Source organism: Megalobrama amblycephala, linkage group LG9 (genome assembly GCF_018812025.1).
Source record: "Megalobrama amblycephala isolate DHTTF-2021 linkage group LG9, ASM1881202v1, whole genome shotgun sequence".
NCBI classification, from domain to species: domain Eukaryota; kingdom Metazoa; phylum Chordata; class Actinopteri; order Cypriniformes; family Xenocyprididae; genus Megalobrama; species Megalobrama amblycephala.
In genome coordinates this window covers 42,863,497-42,875,991 of record NC_063052.1, presented here as the reverse complement: position 1 = coordinate 42,875,991, position 12,495 = coordinate 42,863,497, and the positions used below count along the sequence as shown (strand labels likewise).

The 12,495-nt window shown below is 33.8% G+C and overlaps 1 protein-coding gene across 1 annotated transcript in view; it reads right to left on the bottom strand.

Annotated features, from left to right (window-relative positions):
* Window positions 1-12,495, bottom strand: part of akap9 (A kinase (PRKA) anchor protein 9) — a 96,749-nt gene that overhangs the window by 50,189 nt on the left and 34,065 nt on the right. Inside the window, 6 exon segments of the mRNA XM_048203409.1 lie at window positions 29-352; window positions 2,243-2,380; window positions 2,613-2,837; window positions 5,533-5,587; window positions 8,402-8,606; window positions 9,961-10,174. Of these exon segments, the coding sequence (XP_048059366.1) occupies window positions 29-352; window positions 2,243-2,380; window positions 2,613-2,837; window positions 5,533-5,587; window positions 8,402-8,606; window positions 9,961-10,174 (1,161 nt within the window).

The following is a 12,495-nucleotide window of genomic DNA, read 5'->3' as shown; positions in this document are numbered from 1 at the left end:
TGTTTCCACTCAGGTAAGACATGCACACCTGCAGCAGCTGCTGGCTGAGTGTGTATATCTGTGCCGTCAGGTGTGTGTTCGTCTCCTGCTGGATCTCCAGCTGTCGTGTGTGTGACGCTCTGAGCGCCTCCAGCACACGGCCGTGTTCCTCTTCCTGCTGGACGAGCTCGGAGCGATAGTCCTCCGTGAACACGGGTGTGCCCTGATCTTCATCACCATCATCATCATCAGGCAGCTCCAGTGGGATCTCAGTGTCTTCTTCCTCAACCGTGTCATCATCATCATCATCATACATCACCTCTGAAGGGAGGATCTCTCCATCATCCTCTTGTGTTTTCTCTTCTTCAGAAGACTGTGGAGTCAGTGGACGAGTGTTAAACTCAACGATGCTTACGGACTCATGTCTCACGCAGCATCAGAGCCGACAGCCCAAACACACATAATAACGAGGAACTGTAACGATGACCATAACGATCTCACTCTAACTCTAACTATAGTGATAACGACACAGAAGAACAATATAACACTGGAGTCACTTTCAGAACTATTTTTTCCAGCTGATAAATGATAAAAACACTGACAGCCAATCAGAATCCATCCTGCTTTAATGAGCTTGAGCATTTAAAGAGGATAAAGTGGATAAGAATATCTAGATAAAGTGGATACAGTTATCATTCTTGGTATGAACGGGCTTTAAAACGATGACAGACGATGATAGTTTTTATTAATAGTTTTAATTAGTAGTTATTTTTAAATTTTCCATTTCTATTTTAATGTTTGATAAAGTTTTGGTAATTTTCATTTATTTATTTATATTTATAAATATGTCTATATAGTTTGTATTAATTTTTTCTTTTCAGTTTTAGTTTGTTATTTTAGTTATTAAGTTTAACTAATTGAAATGGAGAAATATTTTCTTTGGCAATCAGCTGAACTAAAATAAGTTGATTTTATTTCAGTAAGACTTTATTTCTTTTCAAGAAACACATTTATTTATGGTTTTAGTTTTAGTTCACTATAATAACGCTGGGGTTAACTATTCCTTTAAACAGTACTTATTTTTTTGCTGTACATTATAATGTTTTGATGATTTCACAATTCATTAATTTCATCTTTTCCATTAATCTGACAGGAGTTTTAAAGGAGTCTTTCTCAGTTTAATAACCTGCTCATTCGCATCTCATCAAACACACACTGGAGCTAAAAGCAGCGTGTGTGTGTTTGTGTGTGTGTGTGTGTGTGTGTGTGTGTGTGTGTGTGTGTGTGTGTGTGTGTGTTCATGCGTTAAATGTGAGCTGAGGGAGCTTTAATACTACAAAATGACACTCTGCCTATAGATGATCCACACACACACACACACACACACGGGTCGTCTTGCTCGAGCCTCAAAATGACTCTGAGTGCTAAGACTCATTTTAGCTGACACATTAATAAATTAATTAAAGGGATGGTTCACCCAAAAATTTACATTTCTATAATAGTAGTGAATGGGGGGCGAGATTTCAAAGCCCAAAAAAAGCACATCCATCATGAGAGTAATCCATACGGCTCCAGGGGGTTAATAAAGGTCTTCTGAAGTGAAACGATGGGTTTTTGTAAGAAAAATATCCATATTTAAAACTTTACATGGCTGTATGTGAGTCTAGTGACCTCTGACCCGACGCATGACGTATTGACGAACGCGGGAGTGCAGAGGAGAGAGCAAAACAAAACACCGGTCACGAATTCAAAAATTCAAAAGAAAGTCAAAAATGAGAATTTTTAAAGAGAAATGTCAGAGGATTTGGATATAAGAGAAGAGGAGCTTGAGTTTGTTGCCCACCTAAGCTTACGCTACATCCCATGTCATGCGTCGGGTCAGAGGTCACTAGTTGTGATTATAGTTTATAAAGTTTTAAATATGGATATTTTTCTTACCAAAACCCATCACTTTGCTTCAGAAGGCCTTTATTAACCCTCTTGTTATGATGGATGGATGCACTTTTTTGAGCTTAAAAATCTTGAGCCCCCTTCACTCCCATTATAAAGCTGAGAAGAGCCAGGATATTCTGAAAGAAGATAGTCATATACACCTAGGATGGCTTGAGGGTGAGTAAATCAATCATCATTTTTGGGTGAACTATACCTTTAATAACCAAGTTCCAATGAAGAATTGAAATAAACAAAATTCATAACAGTGTTCAGAAAGCTTTCTTCAGTGATTTGGTTTCCTGGAGTTAATGTGTGGCCCACATGAACTCACCTTCAGTCTGTCCTCCTCCTCACCCTCGTCATCCTCAGTGCCGTCCGTCTGCATGGCTGTGCTCGTCTCTCTGGCCTGTTTGCTGATCCGGGCGTGTTCGGTCTGCTGGGCGAATTCAACCGACATCTGCACGATCACCTGACACAGGAGACGCACAAAACCATCAAGACAAACAATCAAGACTTCAAATTCATCAAGACCGACATTCAGAACTTCAAATTCATGAATCCATCGATTCAAGGCATTCTTTTGGCTAAATTAATAATTTTGGTGGATCACTATTCAATCAATATTCCTCAAAAAAGCACCATATAAACTTCACATCACAGGATCATGTGATATAAAGGACCTGCATGTGTTTTAAAAGCACCTTGGCGATCTCCTCCTCCAGAAGCTCCTGCTGGTGTTTCTCCTGCCAGTGTCCGAGAGGCGCTTCCTCCGGAGGAGATCCAATCCGGCGCTCCGCTGCGTCTCTCAGTCGCTGCAGATCCAGATCCGTCAGCTCCTCACGCGAGCTCTCGCACGAGGCTTTCTGCACGGCCTGCAGCTCTCGCGACAGACCTGCTCCGACATCTACAGAGAGACGCTCTTCATCCTGAGAGAGAAGCGGCAGTGAGAGGAGATCGACACAGAGAGGAAGAGCAGAAGAAAGAGGAGGCGGAGTGTGTGTGTGTGAAAGAGCTCTTTCTCAGACACTGAATCCCGTCTCTCTGTTCTCAGTGCGACTGTAATTAGTCTCTCGTTTTCCCTCAGAATCTCATTCAGTCGGTAAAATAAGATCCAGACACAGAGATTCAGAAGATCTTTTCTGTCTCGCTCTCTATTCATATATGTATTCAAACATCCCTCTATTTATCTGCTTCTTCTCTTTTATCTGTCATCTCTTCCCAGTAAAAATGTAAGTAGCTTTTAATGAAATTTTTTTAAAAATGCTACAGTAAAACACTATATCATTCAAAGTGAACATTAGATTTAACAAGACAATAATCATATACTATGAAATGATGCTGTTTAGAAGAAAAACAGATCATTATAAGTTAAATGAATTAACTTATAATTTACAGTAACAATATGTAATTTTACTGTAAAACACTTTAGTTTTGTGTACATTTATATTAGACGTAAAAAGTCAATAATCATAATTTTGCTATGAAATGCTAAGGAAAATATGCTATTTAGAAGAAAAAGAAATAAATAATTTACAGTGAAAATATGAGATTACTGTACAGATACTCTACATGTAATTTTGCTGTAAAACACTTTAAAATAGCTTTCAAAATGTACATTTATATTAGATTTGACAAGTCAATTATAATTTTGATATGAAATACTAAGAAAATTATGCTATTTAGAAGAAAAATAATAAACTTAAAATTTACAGTAAAATATATGAGATTGAACAAGATACTGTACATGTGATTTTACTGTAAAACACTAAAATAGCTTTCAAAATGTACACTTATATTAGATTTAACAAGTCAATAATTATAATTTTCCTATGAAATACTAAGAAAATTATGCTATTTAGAAGAAAAATAATAAATTAACTTATAATTTATAGTAAAAAATATATGAGATTGAACAAGATACTGTAAATGTGATTTTACTGTAAAACACTTTAAATCAGCAAGTTAATAATCATGATTTTGCTGTGAAATATTATGAAAATTGCCCTAATTAGAAGAAAAATAATGAATTAACTTAAAATTTATAGTGAAAATATGATTGAACAAAATATTGTACATGTAATTTTACTGTTAAACACTAAACTAGCAAGTCAATAATTATAATTTTGCTGTGAAATCTTATGAAAATTGGCATATTTAAAAGAAAAATAATAAATTAACTTCATATTTATAGTGAAAATATGAGATTGAATAAGATAAATGTGAATTTACTGTAAAACACTTTAAAATAGATTTCAAAATGTACATTTATATTAGATTTGACAAGTCAATAATTATAATTTTGATATGAAATACTGAAGAAGAAAATTATACTATTTAGAAGAATAATAATAAATTAACTTAAAATTTATAGTAAAAAATATATTAGATTGAACAAGACACTATACATCAGTGTTAATTTTGACAGCAAATTTTGATTTAGTTTTAGTCACAGCCTTTTGACTAAAATGCCATTTAGTTTTGTCATATTTTAATCATCGGAAATTGTTTTAGTTTTAGTCTAGTTTTAGTTGACTAAATGTATCTTCTCCTAAATTATGCCATTTAGGAGAAAAATAATACATTTACTTAATATATAGTAAAAAATATGAGATTGAACAAGATACTGTACATATGATTTTACTGTAAAACTTTAAATCAGCAAGTAAATAATCATCATTTTGCTGTTAAATACTATGAAAATTGCCCTATTCAGAAGAAAAATAATGAATTAACTTCATATTTATAGTGATAGATTGAACAAAATACTGTTATGTAATTTTCCTGTAAAATACTAAACTAGCAAGTCAATAATCATAATTTTGCTGTGAAATCCTATGAAAATTGCCATATTTAAAAGAAAATTAAATTAATATTTATAGTGAAAATATGAGATTGAATAAGATAAATGTGACTTTACTGTAAAACACTTTAAAATAGCTTTAAAAATGTACATTTACATTAGATTTAACCAGTCAATAATTATAAGTTTGCTATGAAATACTAAGAAAAAAAAACATTTATTATGCTAATTACAAATGAGATTAAATAAGATAACACTGTTCATGTAATTTAATATGAAACACTTTAAATTAGATTTTTTTAAATGTACAATGTATAAAATACATTATAATTTACAGAGAAAATGTATAATTAACAAGTAAGTGTTTGTGTTAAAACTGTAATGTACTATTAAGGTAAAATTAGTGTTGAAATTGTGCAGTATAAGATTACAAAGCACATTTTAGTACTTCACATAGTTTGGTATATTAACGTGGTGACCAAAGAAGATTGCACATTGCATTTTTAACAGCAAAAGTGTGAAATATTTGTTTTTTACCAAATATTTAGCAAAAAGCGTCCAGTGTTCACAGCCGAATGTAAAGCGTGTAAGAGCGAGTGAATGGCTGAATGAACGACACAGAGATGGAGATGTTCGCTCATGCATGAGGGGTTTTCAGGGAGGTCGCGTTGCGTAATGTCACCCTGATTCCTCTCGTCTGAGATGTAGGGCAGCTCGCAGCCGCCGGCCCGCTCACGCTCACTGACTTACTTTACTGAAACACACACTGCATGCTGAGAAAATCACAAGAAATCTGAGAGAAACACTGAGGTAAGACTGACCTGGACACGTTCACCTCGCACATCTCTCGTCAGGGGCGGACTGACGCTCGGCACGCTGGGAGAAAAACACAGACACAGAGTGAGTGAGTCACGGGTCGCCGCAGCAGAAACATTGACCTCAAACATAAACAGGGCTTCCCAAACTGGGGTTGATGAGCTCATGATTAAATTAAATTAAATCATAAAAATGCCAAATAATAAAACACTTATTAAAAAAAATGAAATACCATATTAGTTTACCTGCATGTCATGTGACTATTAACCGTCATCAGTAAACCGTGAACATTACAAATTATTGAAATATTAATTAACTAAAACCAAAACCATAAAAAGTGTATTTTTAAACATCTAGCTTGAAATAAAACATTAACTGATATAAAATAAAATATAAAAAAAATTATCATATTTTTATTTTAGCTAATTGACAACGCAACATCTCATTTTGTTTAAAGTTCTAAAATAACCAAAACTAAAACTATGCACACATTTTAAAAAATATAATACTAAATGACAAAAACATAGCAAATATGACTACAATTTTAAAAATGAAAACAGAAAATTTAACAATAAAATCGAAAGCAAAATTACAATAGTATATCAATGACACTAATAAACTCATAAAGGAACTGCAGGGTGTTTTTGATTTGATGAAATAAATCCTAAAAATGTAAAATAATAAAACACTTACTAAAGAAAATGAAATATCATATTAGTTTACCAGCATGTCATGTGACCATTAACCATCATCAGTGAACTGTGAACATTACAAATTATTGAAATATTAATTAACTAAAACCAAAACCATAAAAAGTGTATTTTTAAACATCTAGCTTGAAATAAAACATTAACTGATATAAAATAAAATATTTAAAAAAATTATATTTTTATTTTAGCTAGTTGACAACGCAACATCTCATTTTTGTTTAAAGTTCTAAAATAACCAAAACTAAAACTGTGCAGACATTTTAAAAAATATAATACTAAATGACAAGCAAATATGACTCAAATTTTAAAATGAAAACAGAAAAGCAAAATTATAATAGTATATCAATGATACTAATAAACTCGTAAATGAACTGCAGGGCGTTTTTGATTTGATGAGCTCATAATTAATTAAATTAAATCATAAAAATGTAAAATAAATTATTTAAAAATAAAAACAATCAAAATAAAACACTTAGTAAAAAAGATGAAATATTTTATATGTTTACTTGCACGTCATGTGACCATTAACTATCATCAGTGAACCGTGAATGTGTTGTTAAATTATTGAAATATGAACTGAAATCTCAGGGGATCTTGTTAGCTCAGAGAGGTTCGTTTGGGAATCGCTGCCAAAAATAATCTTCAAAAACACACAACCATAAATCACAGCCGACTGCGGTCAGATTCAACTTCTTAATATGACCTTTGACAGTAAGAAATCCCAACAATAATAACAATAAATTATAAGAAAAATATAAATTAAATTTGGCATTAAAAAATGAATGATGAGAATTTGGGTGAAATGTGTTAAAATCAGACACTGTATTGTACGGATTTTTAAAAATATCTTCTATCATCTTCTACTAAAGAATAAAACTAAGGTAGAAATTCTGAATAAATTACTACAAATCTACAAGACTTTGAGGAGTTCAGACGCTCGAGCTCAAGATTAATGCATTTTTTAAAATATATTTTAGCATGAATACATTTACAAAGCCTTTCCTGAGATCTGATGTGTCATGTGTCCATTCGGGGGCAGTACAGCTCTTTCACCATCACAAGTCTCCCAATATCAGTCCCGTATCAAAGGAGAAGCGACTGTTTTTCTCTCATTTTGATCTGAGACGTGAGAGTTTGACGTGAGCGCTGGGCTTCAGCGCCAGTTTAAACGCGTCCATCATTTATGAAAGCGCTTCAGAAACGCGTGTGATTCTACAAACATCCATCAGACTGACGGACGCTCACGTTTGTTTTACACGCACCTGTGAGAAATCTTCCCATCAGAGACGAAGCTCTAACGCTGGTTAATATTTAAAGAGCAGAGACACACTGGGCTGAATTATCACCCAGGAGGCCTTTTGTTTTCAGCCTTTAGTGTGTAAATGTCAAACTGACAGCAAATGAAAAGTTACTGGCCTTCGTTAAAAATGCTCAGCAGAGCGACTGAGACTGAAACAACGACAGCATTAATAAAGGAAGAGCCCGTCGCAAACGATCTGTTTAAATCAGATGAACTCAATCTTTTTGTCAGATTTTAAGTTGATATCTCAATCATTTAATGCCACATTCGCATGTTCACGGTTCGCTGATGTCAGTTACATGACAAGTAAACAGATAAAATATCTCATCTTCTTGTGCTGTTTTATATTTTTGTCATCAAGGACACAATAAACTGATCAAAAGTGACACAAAAGATTTCTGTTTCAAATAAATGCCCAATTCTATTCATCAAAGAATCCTGAAAAATAAAATGTATGACGGTTTCTGCAGAAATATGACCTGTTTTCAACATTGATAATAATCATAAATGTTTCTTGAGCATCAAATCATCATATTAGAATGATTTCTGAAGGATCATGTGACACTGAAGACTGGAGTAATGATGCTGAAAATTCAGCTTTGATCACAGGAATAAATTACACTTTACTATATATTCACATAGAAAACAGCTGATTTACATTGTAAAAATATTTCATAATTTTTACTGTATTTTTGATCAAATAAATGCAGCGTTAATAGACTTATTTCTAAAACATTAAAAAATCTTGACCAGTAGTGTAGCTGTTTGGGACCTGATGGACGAGATCTATTTGTTGCCGTATCATGTGATGTTAGACTGAAGCTCAAAGCCTCATTAGGCGCAGGAATGATGAAGACGTGTCACCTGAAGAGCTCCTCTGCTCCCGTGAGCTCCTGCAGTCTCTGCTGCAGCAGGAGGATCTCTGCGGTGAATCGCTCCTGCGTCTCCTCCATCTGCTGCTGGTAGTAGCTCTTCAGCCGCTCGATCTCCTGACGGTGTCTCTCCTCCAGCTGCGCCGAACACTCCTGAAACTCCGACTTCAGCTGCTGGACGATCGGCTCGCTCGGTTCTGTGGGAGCAGAGAAAATACGGTCACCATACAGCTCTGGGATTCACATAAAAGAGCACAGGACGTTCAACAGAAGAGAGAAAAACACCACTGACTTATTCTATATTGTCACAGGTGTGTGTATATCAGCTATTCTACAGCGGTTCGGAGTCTGAATCTGTTTTCTAGTATCATTTGGACTGTTTTGAGACTTGAATGATTCATAATGTGAATCTGTTCTAACACTGATTCAGTTTCATATGAAGCATCTGATCTTTTGATTCAAGGCCATCAAGATTCAAATAAAAAGAGAAAATAATTCAAAGAAATTAGCTTCAATAACTTGCATTTCTGAAAAACTTAATATGATGAATTATGAATTATCCCCTCAAAAAACATAACCAGACGTTTATTTCGCTATAAAAATCGCTATAAAAATAAAAAAGTCAGTTTCCCAAACTGGAGTTGAGAAAAATCGAATAATTCATAAATAATTTAATTTATTTTACTAATTAAATAATAAAAATAATTAAATCTGTAATGCTAATTAACTAATAAAAATGTTAAATTAAAATAAAAAAATGATTGATTTTAAATAAATATATTAAATAAAATAAACAATTACTCATTAAATCATAAGTGTTAAATTATAATAAATTATTTTTAAATAAATAAAATAAATAAAATAAAACTGAAACAATAATAATTAAATCATAAAAAATAAATTAAAATAAATTTTTATTTTAAATAAATATAATAAAATAAAACTGAAACAATTACTAATTAAATCATAAAATGATAAATTATAATAAAGTATTAATTAAAAAAAATAAAAAAATAAAACACTAATTCGATCACAAAAATGTTAAAATAAATAAATAAATAATTTAATTTAAATAAAAAAATAAATTTAAATAATAAATAAAACATTTAACAATTAAATCTTAAAAGGGTAAATTAAAATAAATGACTTATTTTAAATAAATAAAAAAAAAATAATACATTTTTTTTAAAAAAGTACAAAAACCGTTCAGTTTTGTAATCGGTTATTTGTTTAACTACATGTCATGCGACCATAAAACAAAATCAGAGAACCATGAACGTTTGAAATTTCAAACCTCAGAAAATATTTTAGCTCAAAAGGGCTTCGGCTGACAAAAAAACGTTTGTGAATCCCTGATTTATAACATTACAACTATCACATCGGTTAGCAGCAATAACATATAATAATCTTTGCTGATACCGTTAACCGTAATTGTTTTTATTAGTGTGGGTTAAACAGAGCTGTTTCACAGTGTCTCTCTCTCTAGTGTTGAGGGTCTCTTAATAATAGATCTGAAACACTGGGGCTCGTTTCATGTGACGTCCCACTGACCTGCGGGCTGACCGTTGACCCCCTGCTGCTCCCTCTTCAGCTCCTCCTGCAAGCGCCGCAGCTCCCGCTCGTGTGCGTCCTGCAGCTCCCGCTCTCGGCTGCGCAGCTGCGCCTGCGTCTGCGCACACAGACTCTCCCTGAGCAGCTCCAGCTGAGCGGCGTGAATCTGCGACAGACTGATGCGCTGAGCCTCCAACTGCAGACGACACTCGTCCTACAGACACAGAGACGCACAGGCCAACATGTTATTTTCTGGTTCAGCCAATGGCTATCTGTTTGACAGACCAATGGCAGGAGGTCGGACAGAGAAAAGGCAGGAGGAAAACCTGCTTGGAAACAATCTGTGTGGTGCTGCCAACTAATCTCACATTCAAATCAGCGTGAGGTTTCAGCCTGGACATCTTGTGAGTCTTTATCTGAAACAATCATCTCAGATGAGCCAATCACACACACACACACACACACACACACACACATCTGTGGTTTAGCATTTCATAAGACTGAGAGGCTCTTTTATATGAGGCACAAAGAGCAGAGAGGGTCCGGCTCCGTCCTGATTGATGTGATGATGACATCGCTACAGGCACAAATGAAGCATTTTAATGACTATCACAGGAAGATGGAGATCGAGATGAAATTAATGCGAGAGAAAAATCTGCTGCTCGTTTATTCACAGGAAATACCGGCAATGGTTTAACAGCAGGTTTCTGATAAATGTCACAGCTATTGCTCTAATATGAAGAAGCTAATTCACCTAATGGCACTTAAATGAAGAAGACTCGCACACACTCAAGTCACATTTACAGTCACTGTAAAAAATAATTTTTTGAAGATTATTGGAGTATGTTTTACAAGTAAATACTATTTCAGTCTTTCTATTTCAACATTTCAAGTTTAATTCAATGTGTTACTTATTTGTGCAATTTACTAGCAATTTCTGAGTGAACATTATTTCAAAGCAGTGCTGCACGATTCTGGATAAACTGAGAATCACGATTCTTTTTGTTAGAGATCAAGATTCTTACACAATCCTGAATGGACAACTAAACAAAAACATGTAATTTACTAGAGGTTCTGACAAAATATTAATTACTGCGGTCTAATTAAAAAATATCTAATTAATTTAAATGACTTTTTTTTTTTTTAAAAATCGGTTTGAATTAATGGTTCAATGACTCATTACAGAAAGAATCAGCATTTGAAGGAATCGCTTGAGTGAATGATTCAATGACTCACTCATTAAGACTTCACTTGTTTTATTACTGAAAGAATCAGTGTTTTTCAAAGAATCTCTCAAGTGAATGATTCAATGACTCACTCATAAATACTTCATTTGGTTCATTATTGAAAGAATCAGCGTTTTTGTCTATTGAGTGAATGATTCAATGACTCACTTATAAATACTTTGCTTATTTTATTATTGAAAAAATCAGCATTTTTGAAGGAATATCAAGTGAATGATTCAATGACTCACTCATTAAACCTTCACTTGTTTCATTACTGAAAGAATCAGTGTTTTTCAAGGAATCACTTGAATGAATGATTCAATGACTCACTCATAAATGTTTCATTACTGAATGATTCAATGACTCATTAATTAAAACTTCACTTGTTTCATTCAGGGTTTATGCAGGTTTCAGTAAGTCAAATTTAAGACCTTTTTAAGACATTTTAAGACCATAAAGATTGAAATTTAAGACCTACACGACGCATTACCAAAAAATATTCAAATCAAAGAAATTCTGAAAAAATCATTTTATTTCAATGAATTCAGTCATTGAAAAAGCATTAATTTAATTTACAGATAAAGCAATCACATTAGTAACCTTCCACACACATCAATGTGCCAAATGCCCAAAACCTTAGGCCCAAAATGAAAATAGGCTAAAACAAACTTGCCCTCAAATAGAATAGATTTCATCTCATATTTATTTACATTACAAAACAGCATATTAATAGCCTAATAAAGATTGAACAGGCTACTCCAACCCATGTAACAACCAATGTAGCACACACACACACACACACACACACACTCACACCAGATAATCCATTTTAGATAGATAGATACTTACCTCGGATAATTAGAGTATCTATCTAACATGGATTATCTGATATATGTGTGTGTGTGTGTGTGTGTGTGTGTGTGTGTGTGTGTGTGTGTGTGTGTCCCGCACTGTCCCATGAACTGTGAGCCCAGGTACCTCGACTTAACAATTCCATTGTTCCAGAACAATGGTCCTGGTGGTCTGATTTTGGCTTTCATTGAACGTTACGACATACGGCCCGGTAAGAGTACGAATCAATTCCCTCTTTATAAACTCCCCCAATCCAAATCTCGCCATAAGCGATCTTGTTGGGCCCGCAAGAGAACGGCTTCGCGATTACTGAATCAGGGAACATCACTTGGAAGAGATCGCTAATCTCACTGTTGCTATTAAATGAGTAGTGTTTGTTTAGTCACCGTGTGTAGTATACAAATCACTCGGCTTTCGATGTGTCAGTCGCTCCAAAAGTACCCCGAAGGTTGTTCGA